At 38.2% G+C, this 27,364-nt stretch overlaps 2 protein-coding genes across 2 annotated transcripts in view; both read left to right on the forward strand.

Annotated features, from left to right (window-relative positions):
* optn (optineurin) overlaps positions 1–27,364 on the forward strand; it is a 413,618-nt gene that overhangs the window by 35,477 nt on the left and 350,777 nt on the right. The window lies entirely within an intron of this gene.
* ano2b (anoctamin 2b) overlaps positions 1–27,364 on the forward strand; it is a 67,706-nt gene that overhangs the window by 22,111 nt on the left and 18,231 nt on the right. Inside the window, exons 8-21 of the mRNA XM_062443526.1 lie at positions 411–466; positions 1,932–1,979; positions 2,900–2,964; positions 3,990–4,124; positions 4,899–5,059; positions 5,650–5,732; positions 6,040–6,126; positions 8,456–8,539; positions 17,229–17,303; positions 17,545–17,746; positions 19,268–19,379; positions 19,539–19,596; positions 19,685–19,785; positions 22,941–23,083. Of these exons, the coding sequence (XP_062299510.1) occupies positions 411–466; positions 1,932–1,979; positions 2,900–2,964; positions 3,990–4,124; positions 4,899–5,059; positions 5,650–5,732; positions 6,040–6,126; positions 8,456–8,539; positions 17,229–17,303; positions 17,545–17,746; positions 19,268–19,379; positions 19,539–19,596; positions 19,685–19,785; positions 22,941–23,083 (1,410 nt within the window). The remainder of the gene's footprint in view (positions 1–410; positions 467–1,931; positions 1,980–2,899; positions 2,965–3,989; positions 4,125–4,898; positions 5,060–5,649; positions 5,733–6,039; positions 6,127–8,455; positions 8,540–17,228; positions 17,304–17,544; positions 17,747–19,267; positions 19,380–19,538; positions 19,597–19,684; positions 19,786–22,940; positions 23,084–27,364) is intronic.

Consider the following 27,364-nt stretch of genomic DNA (forward strand, 5'->3'; position numbering starts at 1 on the left):
TTTTCATAACTAGATATAAGATAAATAACAGAAGGTGATATTTTACGATGGCAAACACTTTAATTCATTCTGCATGTTGGAGCCATTTGGTGTAAACACGCTTATTAATCGTGTAGAAGTGTAAATGTTTACACAGTTGTTTGTCAGTGCCAGAGACTAAGCTATTGTTTTGCTGGCTGTTTGAATTCCTAGTCATAAACTCACTTTTCAGTCCAAACTATTTTGGAGTAAAGAAAACTCACCTCCCACTCAAGTTTCAAGTCAAGTAAAGGGTAAAATGTTGTGTTTTCCTACCGGAGGAATGCACGATTTATATAAAAGGTACATAAAAGATTCAGTGATGATTTTAATGGAGTTGAAAAACCCTGGTAGTATTGTCATACAGTATGTTTCTGTTCTCTCTCTTCCAGGAATCAGCACAATGATAGCAAAAGGTGTATATGACGCTGCCTTCCCTATTCACGATGTAAGTATGTGAGGTTCAGGATTCCCACAAGGCTCCCATTGCTTTCTATTCAATTTACTTCAATATTCAACTCACAGAGCATGTAGGCTTGCTTGAAATAGGTCATCCATCGCCATGGGCGCCTGGTTATGTTTTAAAATAGGGGAACAAACTTGGAAAGATACATAATTGGTGGGGGAGGTCTGGGGTCCCTTTAAAAATTGTACTTTTATTGTACTTTAAAACAAATGTCATACATTGCTACACCCCCTTACCTCTTGGATCAAGTCAGCTGCACTATTCTAGATTAATGGAGAATGCTATGAAAACCAAGAATGCATTAAGAACAGTAAATAAGGCGGCTGCCATAAGAGCTGCCCTTATTAGAGATACTCTGATTACTCTGAGCTGCATCCATCGAAATAAATTACAATATAACATTTTTGTTTATATTTCTAATTTTTCCCCTGATGGTCTGATTAAATGCTGTTGCGCTGTGCTGCTCTGTCTTGTCTGCCTGTGCGCCGTCGTTGTCCTCTTTTCACACAGCGATGTTGTCAGTTATGAATTAGTTTTTCATTGCATGTGACATGAGAGCTGGCAACCCTGACATTACACTTAAAAGAGCTGACTCTGATTCGGCTCCTTTGCCAACATCCCATCTTCACAGCTGAATCCTCACAGCTAACGTTGACTCGCACATCAGTTTGGTATTTTGGTTACAGTACAATCCTTCTTTGTTGTTTGTTAGGAGGAAAGTTTGGCAGGAGTCAGTGGGCCAAGCAGGTTAATTCTACATATGCCTATTTCCCTATGTTTTCTTTTCAGTCAGTGATCGCAGTTAAGCTAAAAGGCGCGTTTCTCATCTTAACATTTATTTTTAAAAAGACAAAGTGGGGTAGTAAAACCATAACTTTGTTCCCCCTAATTGAATAATGGGCATACATTGTTGTACATGTTATCTTTGTAAGAATCATGTATTTTAGTAATGCAGGTACTAGCAGATTCTGAAAAGTCTCATCTTTAGTGAAAGAAAAGCGCAAATTCTAATTTTCAGCCACTGACTAATGTAGAAGATATCTTAAAGCACATTGGAAGCATAAACAAGGAGGAATTTTCAGTACAATCCCTGCTCTTAACTGCATTAGAAAGTTATGATAAGACAACTTTGAAAATAAAAGACATTAAATTTGTAAATGATACACATCATAGTGATGTAAACTGTAACCAAACCAACAATGTAAAGACCTACGGAATGCTTTGAAAAATGGTTTATAGGATAGTAAATAAGCATAAACAGGCAAAACCACCTATTGGGTATTAAAATGTATGTGTGGGAGTGTATTAGTGGATGTAAATTTGCAGATTAAGTGTGTGTAATTCTTAATGTTTTCTAAAGAGTACAGTGTGTTGTCCATTCTAGGTGTTTCTGTGTGCGCCTGCTTGTGCGCTCTCATGTTTTTCACCCTCTCCTCTCGCTCCTCAGGGTGACTACAAGGTCATCGGACACCTCGAGGAGAGGAATGACAGACAGGTACAACGACTCCTTCACTTCACTCTCTTCACCTATGACTTCCTCCTTTGCTCTGTGTGTCTGTCTCCTCTCTTCCTCCTTATCTCTGTCTGTCTGTATGATGAAAAAGTACACAAAGCTTTAAATGAATAATGTGAATGCTGTAAGAAATGTCTGTCACTCAAAAAAAAGCAAGACATGGAACCTCTGCATTTCTAAACAATGGTCTCATCTGTGTTATCTTCATCTCCTCTCTTTTTCTCTGCTTTTTTTTTCTTAAAAAAAAAACACAGACTGCTCCTCCTTCCCATCTGTCCAACACGGTCACAGATTGGAGTTTAAGTTGTATAAACATTTCTGAGAAGCAGAGCTGTTCCAAGAGGATAAAAAATCCCAGACTGACTCAAATTTGAAAGGGTAGAGCAAAAAAAAACAAAAAAAACCACTGAAAAATAATCACAAAACGGCTACAGCAAACAAACTCTGGTCATAATATCAATGAGAATTATATATAGCAACTTCCTCTTTATCTTTTCAATCATGATTACAGATGATTTATTGTGGCTAGATAATATTCTCTCAACATCATAATCTTCCTCTTCTTTGACTGTTTTTCACTTGTCTTGAGGATAATGTTACTTAAACTGCGGTTCTTTGGCTTTATCCACTGAGGTTTACCTCGACCAATCAGATTATTTCTGCCTCCAGATCAGCTCTGCCTCTGACAATGTGTGTGTTGATTTTCAGCTCGCTACAAGGGGTAAACCTAAAACATGACAACATACACCCACACTGACTCCATCCCTCGCTCCCTCTCTCTCTCTCTCTCTCTCTCTCTCTCTCTCTCACTCTCTCTCTCTCTCTCTCTCTCTCTCTCTCTCTCTCTCTCTCTCTCTCTCTCTCTCTCTCTCTCCCTCCCTCTGTTTCCTGTCTGTTGTCAGGTTCTGCATGAGGAGTGGGCCAGATACTCAGCCTTTTACAAGTACCAGCCCATTGATCTTGTCAGGTAATGTGACCTCAGCACCAAAAAATAGAACTCACCTCATTTACCCCAGTTACTCTTTTTTTTCAGAGCAATAAAAGAGAACATTTTTGTTTTATCTAATTTGCAACTCAAATGACTCTGATGCCTGATTTGACCCAGTACTACTGTAATTGCAATATATTTGAATATTATAGCTTACTCACAGATTTTTCTTGTGTAACAGCATTTAATCTTTACTGAAATGGCCAAATCTGTGTATTACAGTGCAAAACATAACACCTAAAGTTTAAAGGTAAAAGAGATGAAGTGTTCCTTTATCTCTGATTATATCCACAGTTAGCAAAAATATATTTAAACGTATCTGAAGCTATTATCAGGGTCCAGCAATCCAAATTAGCCAAATTATGTCAATGATTTTCTAAGTTACAGTCTTTTTAGTGCTAAATTCCCTCTTTTGTCACGATCCTTCCATCACAGGTGAACAGGAAAACTGTCTGTTGAGGTCATTTGTTACTAAAACGCTATAACTGTGGAAGATATCCACTTTATTCAACTAACTGACTGCAAGTCTCATATTATTGTCACATAAACTTTTAAATACATTTTTGCTCAAAACGAGAGCTGTGGAATTAGCTCCCCATCGCTTATATTGTAAACACATTTGTAGGAGATCTTCTAATGGTCGGTATTAACAAGAGGAATGATTACAGCAAGAAACATCTGTTTCAGTGTTCATATGAGCACCTGAATGTAGTTTTAAGACATACATGGAAAATTGTGAACCTGTCCTTTAAGGCACCCTGAGCCTCATGTACCATTTGTTATGTACTGCGACTAGCAAGTACCACTGAATACAGATTGTACGACTGAGGTGTACCAGTCCAATAAAGAAGGTGGAAGTTGTAACCAATTCTAAGAAAATGCTTCCTGGAGACACAACTCACTTTTGCGTGTTGCTTAATTCTTCACAGTCTACTCTGCCAAAACCATGACCGCCATGTTCACTCTCACTTTCACCACATAATCCCTGACCTCTCATCCCACAGAAAGTACTTCGGGGAGAAGATCGGCCTGTACTTTGCGTGGCTTGGTGTTTACACTCAGCTGTTGATACCAGCCTCCATAGTGGGAATCATTGTGTTTGGCTATGGTGTGGCGACTGTGAATACTGACATACCCAGGTAATAATAATACATGCGTATGCATGTGTATGTACAAACACTAGAAAGCCACAGTAGAGGTGACAGATGCATTGCAATTTCATGTGTGGAAAAATATTGTAAAATCCGACATTTCGAGATATGACTTTTTATTGCCATTACACAACTACTTAGTTCAATATAAATAAAAAAGGAACAGAAACTTATAAAAACAGCCCAAATGCTTGTGCTGCATCTTCTGTTTCTGCTCTATCAGTGTCATATCTCCTGATTTTAACATAAAAGAAGCCAAGCGCTGAAGGCAACATGATATATAACACTAGATGCAGATAAGAAGGATTTCTCCTATGCCTACAGCATATTAAATGTATGTACACAGGCCCATACATGCACACACACACTAGACAGGGATTGCCCAGATACCTGCTGAAACTGGCTTTAGTCAGGGTTGTGTGGGAGGAACACAGAAGGTACAGCTGGCAGTGTGTGTGTGTGAGTGTGTGTGTGTGTGAGTGTGTGTGAGTGTGTCATGAAGCAAAAGGTTGATAATTCAGCCTACACTGACTATGAATAGGGTCAAAGCAGAGAAGCTTGTAATGTGGTTGTATGTTAAAAGTTCCATTCATTTCTACTAGTTAGTCTTTTAGTAGATTGTAAGACACAAGGATCTGCAAAAAGAAGCTAGATTTTTTGTACTTTTTTTTTTGGTAACGTTTATTGCATCACTTTAAAGTCTACATTGCTACGGTATTAGTAATGTCACATCTAAGTGCTCTTGATCATCTCCCCCTTAAGTCTGGAGATGTGCGACGAACGTCTCAACTTCACCATGTGCCCTCTGTGTGATGGAGCCTGTGACTTCTGGCAGCTCAGCACCGCCTGCGGCACAGCCAGAGCCTCACACCTCTTCGACAACCCTGCAACCGTCTTCTTCGCCATCTTCATGTCCCTGTGGGGTGAGGTTATGTGTGAGCGTGAGTGCATATGTCGTGTGTGTGTGTGTGTGTGTGTGTGTGTGTGTGTGTGTGTGTGAGAGAGAGAGAGAGAGAGAGAGAGAGAGAGAGAGAGAGAGAGAGACAGAGAGAGAGAGAGAGAGAGAGAGAGAGAGAGAGAGAGAGAGAGAGAGAGAGAGAGAGAGAGAGATGAGAGAGAGAGAGAGAGAGAGAGAGAGGCTGGATGAATTTGAAGTTGCTCATTAATATCTTATGATCTCCTTCAGTTCAAGAACAGATCCTCCTGCTGGGAACGACAGGCTAAAACTACACACAATAATGATTGACAAAATGTAGAGGAAAAAAATAAAAAGCTGAAACCTGAACAATATAAAAAGGCACAAACCTTTTATTGTTTAAAAAATATATATTATTCTGTGGCGCATTTGCCCCACTTTTCTCCTCTCCCTCTTATCTCTTGAAGCATATTGTGACATGTCCTCACCACAAGAGGATTTTGTGCACTGTAAATGTAAGAGAGGATGTTAATTTTAAAAAGTGTCATTAACATTTTTTATTTTTTTATTTTTTTATTTGCTGGTGTGTGTGTGTAGCGGTGCTGTTCCTGGAGCACTGGAAGCGTCGTCAGATTAGTTTGAGCTTCAGTTGGGATTTGACAGGCATCGAGGAGGATGAGGTATGTATAGTTGTGTACAAATGCACGATAGTATGTATTGATACATATAAACACACAGGTACAAATATGCCAACTATATCACAAGAACTTGATTCTGCAAAAAGGTCATTACTTATTAGCCTGAGATGTAACATGAACTCCGGTGTTTGGAGAGAAAGCCAGACATGCTACACACATGCTTCACCTTGCCATATAAAAGACACACATGGCATTAAACTAATCATCTGCTGCAGAATTTTCCGATATGAGTTTAATTTCTGCAGACACTGCGCTAAAAAGTCAACTGTTTCTCTTGTTTGTCCATCAGGAACACCCCAGGCCAAAATATGAGACCATCCTCCTTCAGAAGAGACAGAGGAAGCAGAAAACTAAGAAAAAAAAGAAAAAGAACGAGGTAAGAAACCACCATCTATTAAGCTCTTACAGTTTAAGACCACAAACCTGTTTTCTTGACTCGAGTGTAAAGGATGCATGTGTGTGTGTGTGTGTTTGTGTTATATGGAAGGTGAAAAATGCCTAAATTAAAACAAATCAATTAAAGATTTTCTATGAATGCTTTTCCTGTCATAACTTAATGAAAAGTCAGTTAAAAGAACATTTATTTCACTTTCTGTCTAATAACTTTATTAATTCTTAGATGATTAATTAAACTGTAGAGGTGTTTTACATGTCAGTGTTGTCCAGCAGAGAGCAGCAGAGGCTGTAATGCACTGTCATTAGTTTTCATGAGGAGGAGCAGTGCAGCTTTTTATATTTTGGGACAGAGTTGCATCATCGATGCCAAAAGGAAAACAATAAACTGTCCAATCAAAGCTTAGGGCACATACAGAAAAGAGATGATCCCGTTAATTGTCTGTAGCAAATGTAATTTAATGTCATTAGCAGATGTCTTCACTGATAAGCTAAGCTGATGCTTCCGTTCCCAAAACTGCGATAAGACAGTTGATTGGTTTTCATTTTGGCATCAACGTGCTTCTCCATCTCAAAAAAATAGATATAAAAAGCTCCCTTGCACATTCCCGGAAAAGTAATGACAGTGATTTGTATCGGCAGCTCTAGGCTGCTCTCTGCTGGCCAATACTGAAAAAAACATCACACTTCTTCACTTTGTTTTCTATGTTGAGATTTGTTTTTCATTTAATTAACACAGTAAAGGCATAGATAAAAAGTTAATACATAATAGTATGTTCATTGTATTTCTTACTTTGATATATTTTTATTTAGGCATTATAAGTCTTCCATACAATAGCATATAAATCAATCTGAATTACACTTTCTCAGCGGTACTTGGCTGTCAACAGTATTATTGAAAAGGTAATATACAGTATGTACAGCAAATGGTGGCATTCATTTAAACAGCGCCACATTTTAAAGTCACACTGTACATCCCCATCCTGTCACATGATTTCAGTAAATATGGGCAAATAGAACATTTCAGTAACACTACACTGTATATCCAATCTGTGGATTCATGCCTCTCATCCACCTGGCTCAGTCTTCACAGTTGGAATCGGATAGTTCTTGACAATCCTGATTGTTTGGTTTTTAACGTATGCGTCACATATTAGTGTGATAATCTAGCGATGGCGAATGATCTAGATTCCCTCTGTAAATTGGGTCAATAACACTAAATCCAGGCTTGAGTCCTCCACGGCTTCATACTAAAGCCAGATGATAGAGGATCACCACCACACCATGAGTCTTTTGGGAAATCCCCATGAGATTATGTTCAAGTGACAAAGCCCTCTAGTGGTTGTAGGATTTACAAATCTTGTCCATCGGGAGCAAAGAAGGAAGTTGAGAGATGTAATTATAGAGCCACATGGTTGGGGTGAATGGATGGGTCAATAAAACGTTGGTGCCGGTGCTGTTTCTTTTCCAATTTCCTACCAACAATCAGCAATGTTTTTTTTTTTTTAAACCACACACAAGATTTGTTCCCTGACTTTAACCATGTGGTTGTTATTGTACGTATACTACGACGGCGTGAGTTCAAAAACCATGGAATGAAGTAGTAATTCAAACCCAAACCTTAATCTTTCTCTGTGATTTTCGTGCTTAAACCTAACCAAATTTAGCTTAGCAAACATAGCTTTGTCAGGTCATAAAAAAGATTTAACTTTCTGACAGCACAAACAATATCTTAAACACTAACAATATATTTTGTTATTTAATTTAAAGGACTTGATCAAAAAGGTTGATTATGTACTGTTAAACTATGAACTTCACAATTGTCTATTCTTATTGGCTTTGTGTGATTCTTTGCCTCTGCTATATATTATATTCATTGAGTGTACAACCTGTATTTATTAAACCTAACTTAAAAACAGATTGAATTATAATACATCACATATTTAGCAACACTAGATCTACAGAAAGATCAGTCGAAATACAAATATACTGACTTCTTAAATGTGACTCTTCTATTAGTTTGCATACAGTAGGCTGATGTAATATTGTGATAAATACATCAGTTTATAAATTATGAGAGCAGATTAAATATTAAAAGTTGTATGTGATAGGGAATAAAAACATAATAATATTAATAATTATAATTAATAATTATATTTATAATAGAACACATAAAGACAGAAGTATTTTGTATCTCTATGCATGAATGTGGCTGTGTGTGTGTGTGTGTGTGTGTGTGTGTGTGTGTTTGTGTGTGTGTGTGTGTGTGTGTGTGTGTGTGTGTGTGTGTGTAACCTGTGCCTGTCTTGCAGCCAGAGAAGCAGGAGGACGGGACAGTGACAGGGAAGGACAGATGGAGACAAAAACTGCTGTCTGCCATGGCTGCAGGAATACCGGTAACCTCTCCTCTCCCTTCCTTTCCTCGCCTTTCTTCCTCCTCCTCACCTTCCCTTTTCCTTTCCTTCTCCTACCCTCCTTTGTCCTCTCCTGCAGGCTGCTGCCTATCTGTTCTTCTCTTCCTGTCCCATCCTCTGGCTGCTACAATCTCAACTACTCAGGTATTTGTTTGTGCAACTTTCTGTGCATTGTTTTTAAATTTTACATTAGTCTAGATATCTAACTGTCAAGGCAACGAATTGAGCCATATTCATTTTTTTCAAGAATGTGAATATATGTATTTTTAGAAAGAATTCAGCCTCCTAACTATACTTGCTTGTTTTGTAATGCGGCTTTCTTGTAGTGTTACCATCAGTTTCTGTCAGAGAAGAAATCTGATTACTCCATGATGGACATCTCATTTTTGGAGTGAAACTCCTCAATTGTTCTAGTCAACTCAAACTGCTGAAAAGCTAAGGAAAGTTGTTTATATTCTTGCAGATGGAGCTAGTTTAGACATTTATTTGTAATAAATAATCTGTGTATTTGGCTGCAGGGAGGGAACAGAATGTACTTGCCGTCAGCAGAAGAGGAGGCAAAGCTGTTATTGTAGACAAACAGATATCAACAGAGACAGAAGCAGTCTGTGAACTCCAGTAGGTGGAGAGTGTTTTTGTTCCAAAGCAGAAGGGGGAAAAGGTCAGGAAGCGGGTTAGAAAAACTAGAACATTCACCCACGCAAAGTCAAGTAATCACTTGGTTAGTTAGCTTTATTAAGCCCTGCTAGTAGCTAATGACATGTTTAAGAGGGACTGTGGACAGACCTGATGGCACACAGCTGATGCTAATGAGGGATTATCAGTCCCTTCCATTTTTCTGGAAAAAGCATGTGAATATGGGGGAGAAGTATCACAAACGAAAACATAGACATAAGCATGTTTCATGAACACATCTAAATATTGACAATAGCAATGTAAAAACTACATTGCCAAGTTGTTAAAACTGTTTAGTAAATAATTCTTTAAACTATATATTAGTGATCTGTTTCAATAACTTATGCTGTCTCTCAAATTGTGTACTTCTGTATTTACACTTAATATTTACATAGTAGAAATTGAGGGACCACTTTTCAAACAGGAAATGGCAACGAGGACGTTGTAACTACAGCGAACATCGCTGTTTTATACAAATGCATTAGTATACATGTGTTTTTTGCACTAAGCACCAGTATACTGCTATCACATATAAGCCATTAGTAGGTTTATTGAGTTAATTTAGCAGTCTGTAATGATTTGGTACTGCGAACGCTAATGCTAGCTTGCTAACGCTAACTTATTTACGCTAGCTTACTAACACAGTATACTACACAGAAGTATGTGATTTGAGACACAGCGTTATATTTTCAGGAATGAATATATAAAATAGAATACTACCAGTCTTACAGTATCCTTAAACTATTACAAAAACCTTTAACCTTTCTCATTCAGGGAATAGACTCAGATGTAACCAATAATAATGGCTGATTGTGCTTGCTGGCTTAACTGAACAGAGCTTGTTAATTAACATTATTAGTTACACCTGTGCCTTTCCTGCAATAACAAGTAAAAAGGTCTACAGTGAAAAACCTCTATTTTAACCTTTGTTTTGAATGCTATAACTCTAGTACAGTATATTCCTACATCTGCTGCTTTGGCAATAGCTCATACCAGCTTTCAAACTGATAAAATGTGTGAAACAAAAAAACTGCAAAAACAACGAGAATCAAAAGAGACAAAGAGAAGAAGAGAGAGAAATAACAATAAACAGAGACTTGGAGAAGTAGAGGAATGGAGAGAAACAGAGGGAGGGCAGTTGAGTGGGTGTAATGCATGCTGGGCAGGAAGCCAGGGGTAAGATTAGTGACCGTCACTATGGCGACACAGAACTCTCTCACTCATACACACACACACACAGACGCATACACACACATTTGAACATACTAGATTTATTAGCTAAGACAATGAAATGTTCAGGAGGATGAAATATATTAGATTATATTTCGAGGGTACATGTGTACTTGAGTCACACATTTACGTGTTAGATTTAGAATTAGTGTTTTTTTTTATATTATTTTATGTACATCACACATAAATGAGACACATCATACAAACAATTTTATTTTTATTTTTTTATTTTATTTTTTTTACATTAGGGCCTATATGATATGAACTACATACTTGTCTGTTTCAATCATTTTTTGTCTCTTTCTGGTTTATTTCATAAATTAAGCCATACCTGTCTTTCACTGACAGACTGTTCTCCAAACTTGAAGTAGTGGAACCTGCCAGTGTTAATAAAGTGAGACACATTCTGATTTATAGTATCCCTAAGTGTCTTACAGATACACTGTTACATGAATATTTGCATTCTTTCGAATCATATTTTTACATACTGTATCTATTAAAGCCAGCAGCTTGCGGTTTATAAAATAGGCAAACAAACAACTGTGTGGAGGAGCATGCATCCATCCAGAGATTTACTTTCAGCTAGTGTACAACCCAGCGCTTCATTTGCTTATATTTGCTTAACTGGCTGATTAAAATCCATGAATTCTGTCCAGATTAATAATGAATTTATGAGTAATAAAAAAAACTATTGTATTAATTACTTAAGTAATTATATCATGAGCAGTAAATTGAGATTTCTGATGCTAATGAATCATCGTCATTGTAATATCACTGATGATAATTTTTGCAGCAATAAAATGTGAAATATTAGTTTTTGATCATCTAATTTCTTGAGTGCAGTATATGATTGATTTAAATACAATGCATGGTTAGTGTAGTGCACACTGTACATGCACATGCACATGCATAGACATCACACAAAAGTCTGCATTAGGGTTTGAATGTTTTTGCACTGTCTGTCATTGTCTATGTGGATTGTCTATTTATTTATTCATTTATTTAAGTGATATAAACTTTATATCAGGGGCAAATCTAAATATTACAGTGATGCACAGTATGTACAAGCACATAGGTAGGTGATGTCCTGTTGGGATATAGCACTCATACCCTGAATATTGGCCACATTTTGTTGCATATATTTTCATCAAACAAAACAATAAAGAGAGAGATAGAAAGAGGAAGGAGGATGAACAGAAGATATGTGCCACATAGAGAAATTATAATATTAAAAGTGAGTCTCTGTCATGAGGTGAGGGCTTTCCTCAATGGAGTTTACAAGCCAAATATAGCAACTGACCCATTTACTCGCCTTCTCTTAGATGACTGTCCCCACACTTCCCCCTTGAAAGTCTTTTTGTCCTTCAATAAAACAATCCCTCCAGTTTATCAACCTGTGAGTGAGTGTGTGTGTGATGAAAAAAAAAAAACATGATGAGAAAAGCTCTTTAGTATGTTGCTTGAAATTACGGCTTTGGCCACTTCAACTTGTATTTTATTGGAGACAGTATGAACACAAAATATTTCGTGTTTTGTCTGGTCAATTTTATCTCATTTGTAAATATGCATCCCTTCCTGCCATTCAGGCCTAGGTATGGACAACACAGGGCCACCAATTGATCTTGCTGTTACATCTGAAATGCATTTTAAATGGATATCATGTCTTCTGTTGCAAGCATACTTGCAAGTTAAGTAGCAATGAGACTAAAAGGAAAACCGCCGACCAAACCATTTTACCCCCATGCTGCACCATCAGCACTGATGCAAAGATGTGAAGCGGCTCATTTCCATTTATTTGTGAAATAATGATGGAGACTTTTTTGCAAATGCTTTATTTAATTAGATTGAACAGGTAAAATACATTTTCAAATTCATCAACAAACTGTAGGATACAACAAACAAAAAAATAAAGTAACAAAATAACAGATTTCACTATTTTAATTATTTTTAAAATAATTAAAAATATATTATCCACCCATATGGATAATAATTAAAAATATATTATCCACCCATATGGATAATATATAGAAATAACAATCACGAATACCAAAAATAAAACACACTAATAATATATCCCATTGTCACAGCCTGGCTCTAGACTGTGGCAATAAAAAGGGGAAAAACACAGGCTGTCAATACAAAAGTTAATTTAATCAAAACAAAGTAATTAAGTTAACAAAAAATGACAGATAAGTAGGATGAGTCTGAAAGTCAGTCGTGGTGTGCGTGGGTGTTGTATGATGGAACAAAGTAAAACAATTAAAGACACAATGCAGGAGCGTGTCGGGGAGAAGAGAGAGAGATGAACTGACAGCTTCTGGCTTTTATAGTTAGAAGACACTGGGCCCAGGTGTGTCCCATCCTGCTGATCAGCATTACACCTAACAAGGAACCTCCTCTGCAGACAGCACAGTAGTGTTAACAGCAGCAACACAGTCACACCCATACTCTAGAAATGTCAACCGAGAGTCGAGTCTAAACCAGCTCACCTTGGTGGTCTGCAGACTGATTTTTTAATCATCTACCCCTGCACCTTTCTCCATCTCCTACTTCTAACTGTGAGATCTCAGCAGGTAGAAGCTGTTATTTCATAAACTGGAGCTAGGGCGCTCACTGCAACAAGATTAACTGATCCAACCTGGTGACATTATATAATTGACGTGACGTGTAAATGAGCAATAAAAAAAAGATTTTATTGTTTTTTTTTTTGGTGTGCCCCGTACTGCCCCCGGCAAGATGCTGGCTGCCCATATTGCCACTGAATCGGATAATGAATTACTACAGCACCACAGTGTTGTATCACGGTTTTCCAAAAGTGGAAAAGGCTAGCTCCGGTTCGCTCCAGCAAAGTCATCGCTGTCCAACACATTGAGCAGGCGCATTGTTGTTGAGGTGAGACAGACTGAGCACCTAGTTGGTTGCAGTGTGTGTTGGTCAGCTGCTCTTGTTTGTTACTGCTGGAGTTCACCGCTCCGCAAATCACAATAAAACACTCATGATGTAACCGACAATTAAATTAGTTGGCAACTAATTTTGTCATCGATTTTTGTCGACAGTGCACAGTGGTTCCAGAAGCTCCCACACTCTGCTACATACATCCAACATTTGAAGAAATCTGCTGCTGATGGGACGGATCAGGCTCTTATTCTCCAAATGGAGTAAAGCCTAGAGCTCTGCAAAAACTTCTGTCTGTTTTGGGAATTTTTCAATGTCATAATAGACATCTGAGCAGAATTCTTCCACATATCCTTGGAAAGGACTCAGAAGGGCCTTGGCTGCATTAGACACCATATTAATGGTGTCTCCACTGATGTCTAGGAGAGACGAGTTTTCCATTTTTATTTGGGTCTCGTCTCTAGACCATCTCCCTCTCATCACACTGCAGTTGTCTAACAATATGCCAACAGGTTGTTTGACCAGAGAATGTCGGTCAGTGTGTAAGGCATCTGCAATATTGAATTTCCTTGAAGCCATATGTTGTGTTACTACAGGTGCCACATATGAATGACCCCTGTCCATAAGGGTTTGCGATAATAACATAATGATAAGTAAATATTGTACTGCATAACTGTGCTGACAAACAGCCACAAATGGTAGGCCTTGTTATTGTTAGCCTATTATTCTGATCTCCCTTGCGCACAGAGGTTCACAATGGACCACGGCAAAAAGGCAAACCAAATTTGCTTACCTTATTAGTTGTCTGATGAGTCGTTTTGTATTGGAGAGGTTGATTGTGTCATTATAATCCAAAATATCTGCTAGTCCTCTTTCTTTAGTCCTCCAGAGAGCCGTGTGTTTTGAAGAAAACGGGCTAATGTTAGACAAGCTGGTAGCTACTAAAAGGTGGTCTATGCCTGACCAGAGGACATTTTTAAATGGTGATTCAGTTTAATCCATAATGTAGGGTATCATTTAAAGCACACAAACCTAGGATACAGCACCACTCAACAACAGTAAACAGAAGCAGCTGATCGGTGAAGCTTGATATCATAATCAATGGCCTAATAAGTAATTTGAAATTCTTAATCAGACCTGCACTGATCTAAAAAATGGCCTTTTAGCAGTCCAATTGATGGAAATGCATTGTAGCAACGGAGAACTTTAATCCCTGTGTGTGTATGTGTGTGTGTGTGTGTGTGTGTGTGTGTGTGTGTGTGTGTGTGTGTGTGTGTGTGTGTGTGTGTGTGTGTGTGTGTGTGTGTGTGTGTGTCATTTCATTTTTTGAGTGCACTATATGGTTGATTTGAATACAATGCATGGTAAATGTAGAGCACTACATAGTAAATCTTTTTGTGACTGTGCGTGTGCCTGCACATACACACACATAAACATCGCACATCAAAGTTTGCATGAAGGTTTAAATGTTATATGCACTAATTGTTTATTTATTTATTCAAAGAATATAAACACTTTATGTCAGAGACAAATCTAAATATTACAATGATAGTATGTATACACACATAGGTGATGACATGTTAGGGTATAGCACTCATACCATGAATATTGGCCACTTCGGTTATTTTGTTGCATATTTTTTTCATCATCAAAACAACAAAGAGAGAGACAGAGGAAGGAGGATGAACAGAAGATATGTGCCACATAGAGAAATAATAATAGTAAAAGTGAGTCTCTGTCATGAGGTGAGGGCTTTTCCTCAATGGAATTTAGAAGCCAAATATAGCACCTGACCCATTTACTACCCTTCTCTTAGATGACTCTCCCCACACTTCCCCCTTGAAGGTCTTTTTGTCCTTCAATAAAGCAATACCTTCAGTTTGTCAATTTGTGTGTGTGTGTCACATCTAAATTTTTGACTAGTAGTGTATAAAACTGAAAAAGTTGGGACAGTGTGGAAAATGCAAAAAAAAAAAAAAGATTTCAGTGGGCCTTGGTGGTTGAGTGGTTAGAGCGCATACCACATAATTGCAGTGTCCCTAGTTCGAATCCGGTCAGCTCACCTATGCTGCAGGTCATTCCCCCCTCTCTCCTCTGTTTCCTGTCGGCCACTTTGCCAGTCACTGTATGAATAAAGAAAAAAAAGCCCAAAAATACATATACATAAGAAAGATAAGGAATGGCAACATTACAAAGTGGCAAATGCTTTACTGTCCCAACTTTTTTTTAAATATGTTGCAATAATCAAAATTGAAATAACTGTTTATTTTAAATAATAAAATTCATGATGTAAAACACTGAATAATGTAGGGTTAAAAATTACAAATCGCTATTTTCAGTTTTAATTTTAATTTAACATCCCAACTTTTCTGATTTGGGGTTGAATGTGTGGTTTTAGTCTGTGTGTGAGGAAAGTTTATACTTTCTGCAGGTTGCACTGAGTCAGTATGTTCACTAGATGATGCTGTTGTCCTGCTAATAGGTATATTGGAGGTCTTTGAATGCACAGTGAGATCAGGCCCTGTGTCCATCAGTGTGTGCCTAAGCATGCATGGGTGTGTATGTGTGGGAAATTGCATTCTGCTTCTGCCTGAGCTTGTTCATCTAACGATTTGTGTATATGCCTATAATTACCAATGCTGGGGTGAAGGGGGCCACATACCTGGGAATGGAGATGCAGCATTTTTCTCAGGCAGGCAAGTCAAACAGCTTTTCTTTCTGACGCAAGTAGGTCAGGTTCTTCCAATGGTTCAGAGTTCAGAGAACCAAGTCACACAAACATTTTAGCACACTGGCACCAGACTGTCCAGAATTTTCATAACTGAGTCCAACTTTCAGATAACTGCTTTTAACTTTGTCTTGTGACAATTTTTACTCTTTATTTGCCTCTCCCCAGTTTTTTTTTTTTTTTTTTTTTTTAACTTTGAACATTTGTTAATTTCAAATTAGGACAGGAGTCTATTTGTGGATAGATTTTGTTCATCTTTGTAAAGAGGTTTGTTTCTGGGCTTGCTGTGACATTCATAGTCTTAAAGGAATACTTTAGACCATTTTTGAAATGAGAACTGATATCTCTCTCATATTTGTCACTTATGCTAAATATGAAACTACAGCCAGCAGACACTTTACTTAGCTTAGCATAAAGACCTAAAGTTAGATTAGAAAATGTGTAGCAGAAATGTGTCCATAAGTTGGACTCAAATTTCTCAAAAAGTGCCACCAATAAATGTTTTTCTATGTCATGTATTGATTTTTTAACATCTCAGTACTACAACAGCTACAAAAATATACCAGTGTATCAGCTCTTGGGATAAATCACACCAACGGAGGGTCATCTGGGTATTTAATTCTATGGAAAGAAAACATTTGTTCCAAGGTGGTCATCCAAATGTAGGATTCATACAGTAAAAAAAGTGCTCATTTATGTCACTGCTGAAACGCAGTAATGTTTCCTGTGTAGGTCTGCTGTGGCTGCTTCAGCTCTCCATTCAGCTTTTACAGTACAAACTATTGGAAGACAGGAATGGGAACTGTGATGCTGCGTCTCACATCGGGCCACCGAGATTTGTTTTTATGAATGCAACAACTTCTTTCTTCTCTTTTGAGATGTCTCAGTAGGCATCTCCATGTTCTTTTACAAACCATTGGAGAGCAGGAAGGAGAACCGTGATGCTGCGTTTCACATCAGGACACTGAGATTCATTTTTATGAATGCAACAGCTTCTTTCTTTCATTTTGAGATGTCTCAGTAGGCGTCTCCACGTTCTGCACCACAGACTTCCCCAAAAAGCTGATGAAGCATAGTCCATTGTATGAGTGAATGCTAACTTTGTCTCTTTCTGCCTCCGTTCCCTCCTCTCTTTCCTGTTAGCCTGCCATAGAGAAGTTGACCTGGAAAGACCGTCTTCCTGGATACTTCATTAACGTTTCCTCTATTCTCTTCATGGTTAGTACATAAAAGTCAGGTTAATGCTCTACTTAAAATCACACACTTTTTCAGTATGTATGGATGAAAGCACTTTAAATTCAAAAATAAACCTATATGACAAAGTTAATGTACATAAATGAATACATGAGTGACCTACATTGATGTGTTCTTTGAAATATTAATTCCAGCCACTGCAATGTGAGTATCAGACAAATACGGTTGAGTTATGACTAATTAATTTTTCTTGCTTTGGTTCTAGTTTGGGCTGACGTTTTCAGCAGTTTTTGGCGTCATCATCTATCGCATCACTGTGTCGGCCCTGATGGCGATGAGCCCCGACCCAGAGACCAAGTCCAACGTTCGGGTGACGGTGACGGCCACCGCGGTCATCATCAACTTAGTGGTTATTCTGATCCTTGATGAAATCTACGGCGCTGTGGCGGTGTGGCTGACTGAGCTAGGTAGACAAATACATTCTTCATTCCTTTAATACAGTGGCAGGAATAATCCAATGGACACACATACAGAGAACACAAAAAATGGAGCAAAATCTCCAGAAATTCGACAAACTAACCTCAATAAAGAATAGCTTAACATTCATATATGTCTTTGTTGTATGTTTTGGAACCTCTACTGAATGTTTTATGTTTATTGTGGTGCTAATTTCTTGTCTGCAATAATTAACCTTTCCTGGTAAAAATACAATTACATATATGCATTTTGGGAAAATACATGTATTGGCTTTCTAGCTGACAGTTTGATGAGAGGATTGATACCACTCATGCCTGTGTTAAATGTGAAGGTACAGCCAGGAGACTGTTAGCTTAGCTTAACACAAAGTGGAAAAACCTAGCCAACAATGTTATGTTATTTCCAAAAGTTGATTGTTTTGTTTTGACTAAACAAACAAGATATAATGTGTTTATAGGCAAAACTTGTAGCTGATAGGTATAGTTTTTCACCTTTGGACAGAGCCTGGCTAACTGTTTCCGTTCTGTTTTTGTTAGCTAAATTAAGCTAACCATAGTCTGTCTGTAGCGCCATTTCTTAATGTACTAGTAGTGTCAATCTTTTCATCTAAATCTCAGCTAGAAAGTGAATAGCAATAAATTCACAAAGTGTTGAACCATTTTTTAACATAATAGTTAGCTCAAAAATGTCCAGGTGGCAATTTGTTTTCCTGACTGTGCAAAAAAAGGTTGTAGCCTCACTCTCATTTTATCTTATTGTATGATATTCAAACAACAGACATCAAACTGTAGTTCAGTATCAATAGAACATTTTGAATGTATCTTAATATTTGCCCATTGTCCAGCTGAGGTTTCTTCTGTTTCTTACTGGTTACTAATGGGAGTCAGAGGTTAAATCAGTTGTTTGTGTTCTTAATATCTGTGATGAAATATGAAAATCTCAATAAGAAAATCAGCATTTTTACATGTAATGATTCTGATTCTGTGAACGTTAGTGTGTGTGAGAGAAGAAGAAAGAGTCATTCTGCCTCCGGGTGGACAGTTTAATGAAACTTTGATGTTTTCATGCTCCAGCCGTCCCATCAGTCATCCCAGGAGGTTTCAACCGCATTTACATTCATATTCAAACCCTCTAAAATAGAGGAAAAGAATGGGTAGGGGTGTGTGTGTGCGTGAGGGAGAGACCGGATATGCCACGTTAAAAGTCCCAGTATTTTAACCTACTTCCAGCACAGTGATCATGTTATAACTCCATTTCAGGAATCAGACTGACACATTTACCACTTCTCTCTATCAGAACAGACTCAGTTATCATGTTATCACCATGAACTAAACAGACCTACTGTAGAAAACCAGTCTGGAAGACTTAAACATCCTTTTAAAACATATTAACCTGACCTAGTATCTTTACATATGCTCGATTTTATACGTCATTTAACAAGTTTTTTTTTCATCTAACACATCAATTTCATGACAAGCCTTTTTTACAGTTTCACTTTATCTACTTTCCAGAGATTCCTAAAACAGAAACCAACTTCGAGGAGCGCCTCATCTTGAAAGCCTTCTTGCTCAAGTTCATGAATGCTTATGCACCCATCTTTTACGTGGCTTTCTTCAAGGGACGGTAAGACCTGCATCGGTGTGTCTTTAGGAGTGGATGGCACCTGGATTACACTTGACGCCATAACACAACTGCTTATTGCGATCGCTGTTAAAAAAAAAAGACTTTGCTACAGTAGAAGGTGAGTCCATGTTAATTAAAAGTTATTGTGTGTTTTCGTAGGTTTGCTGGTCGACCGGGAAGTTACGTGTACGTCTTCAACGATTATCGGATGGAAGAAGTTAGTATGCATACTTTCATTTTGTCAAATAAGTAGGACATCAGTTGATAATAACTAAGTGTCCAAACTGAGTGTGTATCTCCCTCAGTGTGCTCCAGGAGGCTGCCTCATCGAGTTGTGCATTCAGCTCAGCATCATCATGCTGGGGAAGCAGCTAATCCAGAACAACATCTTTGAGATTGGCATACCGTGAGTAGACCGCATTCCTTTTCCTGTATGTTCTCATGTATGATTTTTTGAATTATGGAGTGAGATGATAAGTTCAAATATAGATATTTAGTCTAATGCCTGGAGCCAGACACCTACAGTAACATCCATGCCTACACACTTACTCACAAGCACCTACAAGATTCCTTCTCCCCTTTCTTGTTCTAAGACATTCCTGCCATGTCTGTACAGTGGTATTCCGTATTGTGTCAGAGCTCAGCTTTTACATGCAAATCCCAAAGGTCAGAGGTCGACTCTGTTTATAACAACTGTCACACAACAGAATTGCCTTTTGGCTCCAGGCTGCGGTGTTACTTAACTTCCTGACCTGTTTGTGTGAGTCTCATCAAACGCTGTGGTTTCTCCAGGATGTCCTGAGGTTCAGCGAGCCACAGCACATACCATCATACCATCAACATACCATCTACTCATCTATTTCACACTCATCCACTTAAAAGCTCTAACACCTGGGAGGCGACCATTAAAACCACACACTTGCACTGCAGACCAGTATGTAGTTTCATGGGGAATCTCACGAGCTGCAGAGCAAAGGCAGCACATGAGAGGTTTTCATGGGTTTAAAGGTTGTGCCTGCCCTAAAAGATCCTGTCTACAGACAAAGAGATGGACCTGTCCATTAAACAAAACTAAGAGCAACTGGAAATGATTTAGAATTGATCTGGTAAAAATACCATAGTCTGTTATGTAATATAATGTTTATTGTTTCATTAACGTTGTTGGCTGACACCCAAAAACCACACCATAACAACCTTTCAGGGGCTTCCTCTTTTCAAGAACACAATAAATGGAAATGTATTCCACCGAGGATTTAAGGGTGGGCAAAACATGTATTGTACATCCTCCCAAAGAGGATTCAGGTCTATAGCAATTTCAATGGAGCGTCATTCTGAGTTCCCACCATCAAAACAAGTGAGTGGCAAAGAACAGTCATGGCCTGATAAACCTTAATAGAAAAACAAGAACAGGATGGTCTTTGTGGACTCATTGTGACATATTGACTCTTGACAATTGGGCTTCAGAGGTTGCAGCTTCTGAACTGAAGCATAATTTGTGTGCAAACAAGGAATTGTATATCACACTCATACAATAACATAGTGAGAATTAAACTGCTTGAGAGATTTACTGAATGTTTATTCAAAGAGGAGCTTTTAATTCATATATAATGCTGGATAGATTAATCAATAATAATTCATCTTATTTTATTTGTTATATTTTGTGTAACTATAGTCGTACAATGATTTCCTTTGAAGTAGAAGTGTACTGTTGCATGTTTTTTCAAGTGCTCTTGGGGCCCTTTTTATAAGTTGTTTCAGGGTACAATGAGTTAGAATAGTAACATAATTCAATAGTTTTTCCGTATCTAAACATGGCTATAAATCTATGGCTGTTTGGAGCCCTTTTAGGGGGGCCCCAGGTAGTTGTCTAAATTGCCCTGAAAGGTAAAGTCCACCCTTGGCAATAATTCAGCAATATAACTGGGAGCCAGATCATAAAGGGCTTTAAATGTAATCAGTACAATATTAAAAACTCCACTTTATAACTGAACAACTGAAAAAACGACAGGAGATATGATCTTTGAATTGATTAAAAGTAGTATTGTACTTGTTGCCAGTGTGAGAGTGTTTTTTTGGCTTAACCCTGATTTAAGGAAGATGTGATAATATGAATACATATATAACCTTCTCAAGGTCAGCATGAGAGTGAGGGAGGGAGAAACATATATACTACATGAATGTACAGTAAATGTACAGATAGAGAGTAAGAATCAGAAACATCTTTCAGAACAACCTTAATCATTGACTGTGCCTGTGGAGATCATACAGTATGTTGAGATCGTAAAATGTGTGTGTGTGTGTGTGTGTGTGTGTGTGTGTGTGTGTGTGTGTGTGTGTGTGTGTGTGTGTGTAATGTAAATAATGCAGTGAAGCATTTAGCCACTTTTAATAGAGCTTTTTACGAGCACAAGCAAGCGTAAAGGTGCACTCAGTCACATGCATACACAACAATACACATGCACATTGCACACACTGCCCGCGCACACACACGCGCGCACACAAACAAATATACATATACATTATGTTTTTTACATCCACACACAGTCATACATGTATTTACTACATCCACTACGTAGGCAGGTATACATGCACACACACAGACACACATAAATGGGAATTATTAACATCAGGGCTTTCAGAAACAAACACTCTGTTTCCCAGCAGTGTTTTGTCAGCATCACACAGCTTCCATTGTCAGTTGAGCGTCTGCACCAATCTGCTGGTTAATTTCCTTTAAAGCACTCACACTTCTTTGAAAGTCAGCTTGTGGCATTTACTCCAGTTGATGAGAAATGAAGTGATAGAATTATGGCTAACTCTTAATTTCAGTCCTGTTCCAGGAAAAGTTTACTGAACACATAATCCAGCTTCTTCATTTACATTTTAAAACACTGAGGTTTAGTGTCTTGCTCAAAAGTAATCAGTGGTAATTTATTTGCTGAGAAAATATATATCTGTCATTCAGTCTTCCAACTCCAGGTGCCAAGTGGTTTGTCATTTTTCAAGTCTGCCCTTAAAAAAAAATAAAAATAAAAAAAAGTCAGGAGCCCAAATGAACACTGACTGAGTAAACACAAAAAGGGAATTTTTAATACGACTGTAACTGTTGAAGTACCCACTTTATTTGACTAAATCAGACTGCTGAAGCCTTATATAAGCTTAAAATAAATTTTAATAAGTCTTTGCTGTGGATTGCAGACTTTATCCCCTATCACTTACACTGTGAGCACATCATGAGGGGATGTTTTAATGGTCAGTATGAACAGGAGGAATGATTACAGTGAGAAAAACCTGTTTCAATGTTCATTTGGGATCCTGACTGTTATTTTAAGACAAGAAAAATTGAGAACTCATTTTTGTTAATATTTATTTTAACACCTTTTCACTTACATTATGTTTTTCATTTGATTACTCAGTGAATCTTGGGTAAATCTCTTTACTTTCAGATTATACATCCACTTAATATTTTCTTCTTTTACAAAAGGTCATTATATCCTCTCTTTTTGTCTCAGCCTCATCCTCATCGTCCATCTTTCTCTCTCTCTCTCTCCATGCTGACAGAAAGTTGAAGAAGTTGGTGCGGGCGTTGAAAGATAAAGGAAGAGCAGTGCAGGAGAAGGAAGAGGAGAGGCCCCCCCAGCAGTGGGACCTGGACTACGCCCTCGCTCCCTTCGAAGGCCTCACACCTGAATACATGGAAATGAGTGAGTCTGCTACACACACACACACACACACACACACACACACACACAGGTAGACACTCAAAAAACAGCCCCAGGGAGCAAGAGCAGCCATTTCTGCTCATACATACTTTTGAAATGAGTACTCCATACCTGTCAACTTTGGGCTTTGAAAATAAAGGAGATTTTCTGTGACCCCAGCTGACCATCATTTTTACATTATGAAAAGGTTTCCTCTCTCGGCTCTAGAGATCTAATCATCCTCTGAACTCTGATTCGTTCATCTGTCTTATGAAAGCGGCTCCAGCCTGCCTGCAAGCTTCAGCACTGAGCGTTTGTTTGTTTTAACACCCGCGTAGCACAGGTGAGTGGTTGCTTATTGGTCGCTCCATTTCAACAGTATGAGCTGCCTCAGTTTCTCATTCGAGGATGCAAAACAAAACAAGCGTTCCTAGAATCTGCATCACTGCGGTAGGAAGCCGGTCTGAGCCACTAACAGCTGTGAAGTGATTGAAAGTCTGATAAAAAGTCAGGTTGGACTGTGTAAACAGTATTTCAGAATTTGAGGGGTGGGTAAATGCTGTGCATTTAGTCTCCACTAAAGCCCTGTGTTTAACTATTAAAATTAAAAAAGGAAAGTAAAGGAGGGGGATATTACAAAACAGGAGCTCAGCAGGAGAGGAGGTGAAAATACTGGAGGGACATGGAGACAAACATGAGTTGACAGGTCTGGAGTAATCCTCCACATCAGTTTGAAGTGTTATGTAATATGGGTCCGTGAACATCAGTTCAGTTAAAGGACACACCTTGACTGAAGAGTAGAATGAATATAGGGAAACACTGAAAAGGTCATACAAATTATATTTGTAATGGTGTTTTTAAGGCCCTGATTAACAACATATGTTGTTGTTTAGTTGGAGGGACATGATACATTCATCCACATGCAAAAGTGCACACATGTTTTGCTGCACTGTATATGCAGAGATTTATTGGCACTCATGTCCATCACAGTCCTCATCACATAAACACCAGATGCAGATTAAAGGTTTTTCCTCCCTCATGTATAATCAATCTCAGATGATTCACCCCCGAGAGGTGGCAGGTAATTAGTAGCTGACACATTATTTTGAATGGCTTTCAGTTAAATTCACCATGCTCCTCCTATTTCAAATGTTTTAGTCAGAGTGCCTAGATTCTGTTTGTTTTCACTGTTCTGGGTGTTTTTCTTGGTCATTCATTTGGAATATGGAAAGGTACATTTGTAGTTTGTTTTCTGTCTGAGTTTGATCACAGCTGGCAGCGTGCTTATACCGGCCTGTCACTGGATGTTTGGAGAATGTTTTGCAATTGGTTATGAAGAACATGCCACCCTGTTGTAAAGCTAACAAGGAGGAACTGATGAGTTTCCATTTGACCAAATACAATCAAAGGGATTCAAAACATTCTGCAAATTGTTTATTATAGATTGCAAAAGTCAGGGGATTTGAGTAGTATTTAACAGAATGTAACAATGCCCTGTACAACTTGTTTTCACATGTTTGTTGCATTGTGTAATCTCAACTTGATCAGATTCTTCATTTACAGTGAGTATAGACCCTGGTGTGCCAAGTCTGCTTGGCACCACTAGTCAGTTTTTACTGCTGTTGGCACAATTATTGCAGTGAGGAAACCCTGTAAATCAATATTATACTGATTGGCAGACATACAGAAAACAGAGATAAGACAAGAATTAAATTCAAGATGGATTGAATAAAAATGGAAGAAAGCGTAGTTACAAGCAAAAAGAAAACTAAAATCAAGATTAATCTTAGCTTTTAAACATTTTTTCTGTGAACTTTCCCAGTTCACCATTAAGGTCATTCCTGGGTTAAACAGGTAGGAGTTATGTGCTAATAAAAGTTGAGTGAATCAGTGCCTGTGAGGGGAAAGTTACTATATGGAAGTTTTTTAAGACATACAGGTGTTCAGTTGTTATGTCTGGGGTACACACACACACACACACACACACACACACACACACACACACACACACACACACACACAGATATACGTATGCCTCTTGAACTGTTACAACCAACTGCAGTCACAACAAAGCAACACCTGTTCAGTCATAATAACCTATCATGGGAAGTGTTATATTGTCAAAGTTGTAAACAGTGTTTGCGTCATTATCTGTTTTGCTGCACTGTGAACAGTTCATGGAAGTTGTAAGATTTGCTGATTTAAATATGGGAAAGTTCTGTCCTAGTTAATGTTTGGTTATATTTATAGAAGCAATAACAGCAGTTTGTTTGGATTAAATACAAGAGTCTAATAAATATTTGAACCCACAGTCTACACTGAGTGTGCTGTATGAGATCCAGCTCTGACAAGCAATGACAACTTGTTTAGTGTGCTGTATCAGGAAAATAAGCACAATATCTGTAGTTATTTATGCTCTGATATAATTTTGAACCCTGCAGTAGTAACTAAAAACACACTAAAGGCCAGAAAAGGGAAATTAAAGAACACTCATTTAGTGGAAAGTTAAAGGACCAGTGTGTAGGATTTAGTGGCATTTAGTGGTGAAGTTGCAGATTGCAATCAAGTCAATATACCCACCCTCCTTTTCCAAGCATCCTAAAATCTATGATGAGTGCGAAACTCATGAAAAACACAATAATTTGTTGTGGTTTGACCCAAATGCACAGCAGGCTGCACAAGGAATAGACTTCGTTATTAAGGCTCATGCAGGCAAAACAAAGCTGGTAGATACGTGCAAAACAGAATGCAGCACAAACAGAGAAGAAAAAAACTGAAGAAGACTGAGCAAACAGAACAAAGACTGAAATGAAAACCAGGGCTAAAATACAAACTGCAGTACTTAGGGAATGGGGAACAGGTGACTGGACAGGAGAACAGGCAAGGACCTGATAGGCTGGAGAAACAAAGAGAAACAGGCAAGGAGCTGATTGGCTGGGGGAACACAATGGAAGCAGCGGAGGGCTAACGAGTTTGATGCAGGACAGGTGTGGAGGGAAAGGCAGGCTGGGGATACAGGGGAAAATGGGGAAAATAAAAAACCGAAACACCAATAAACAATCCTTTTCCCAATAAACTGACACACAAAACCATAGTAAAACACACATGAAACATTGACCCAAATATACAACACTTCAATCTCCCCCATCTGCAACAAGTCAAACCAAAAACCCCATAACACAAAAAGTCCAGAAATCCCCGAACCCAAAAAGTCTGAAGACATAATTATGAATATTATGTCCTACTCTGCCAAATCCATCCCATTAGATGCCACTAAATCGTACACATTGGTCCTTAAACATGTCTAAAGCCAATGACAAAACAAGGACGTCATTACAAGATGTATGACTCCTCTGATGAAGGGTGAAAGTTTCTCTGAGCTCGCCTTAAATCTCAGTTCAACACGTGGATGTATGAGCTCAAATTGTGACATTACAACTAGTTTAGAGGCAATTGTGATCCAGCATTAAGCTTATAGAAATGTGATGGAGAAACTTGGAGCCTCCAGTTCCTATTGCTTATTGAAGATAAACTTCAGAACTGAAAAAATATTTGGTTATTCTTGTATGTATGTATAACTTATCTGGAAAAGGTCTTTAACATTGAGGTTTTGCTAAATACATACAAACAATAAAAGCAAAGACGTGCTTAAGAAAAATACATACAAAATGATACATACAATCATAAAACATCAGTGTGTTTCCTCCTGGTCTGTAGAGTCAAAGTTTAGTAGCACGTAAGCAAAAAGGCTCCAACAAGCTTGCCTTTAGGAATTGACAACTCTGCGTGTGATGAATTGTGTACTATATTCAGCTCTAAGGTCAAAGTGATAAATACATGAAAATTCCGGTGAAATTGTAAATAGCAAGCAAAGTTTTGTGGGCAAAATTGGATGTGTGCTGCGTGGGAACACTTCTTGTAAATGTGGATTCCAAAACAAACTCAGAAATCTCTGAAAGATGGAGGGAAAGACACAAGTGGACACGTCAACAGATCTTCTAGTTCAAGAGCAGTTGAGTTGGTATTTGTATGTATCACAGATGCTGCTGGTATTGTTTGGCGTAATCAACTCTGTGAGCATCTTTAAGAGTTCAGAACATTGGAACAGTCTTGGTTTTGACTGTTGATCGTGCCATGACATGATGAGTATATCTTATGTGATATGGATTGAGTGAGGTCAGAGGGAGGTAGGAGGACAATCAGGGTAGAGGGAAACAGAAAGAAGACCAGACTGACATCACTGAAGGGCAAGAAGGAATGTCAGAAATGTGTGAGCTATATATG

Source organism: Scomber scombrus, chromosome 22 (genome assembly GCF_963691925.1).
Source record: "Scomber scombrus chromosome 22, fScoSco1.1, whole genome shotgun sequence".
Lineage (NCBI taxonomy): Eukaryota > Metazoa > Chordata > Actinopteri > Scombriformes > Scombridae > Scomber > Scomber scombrus.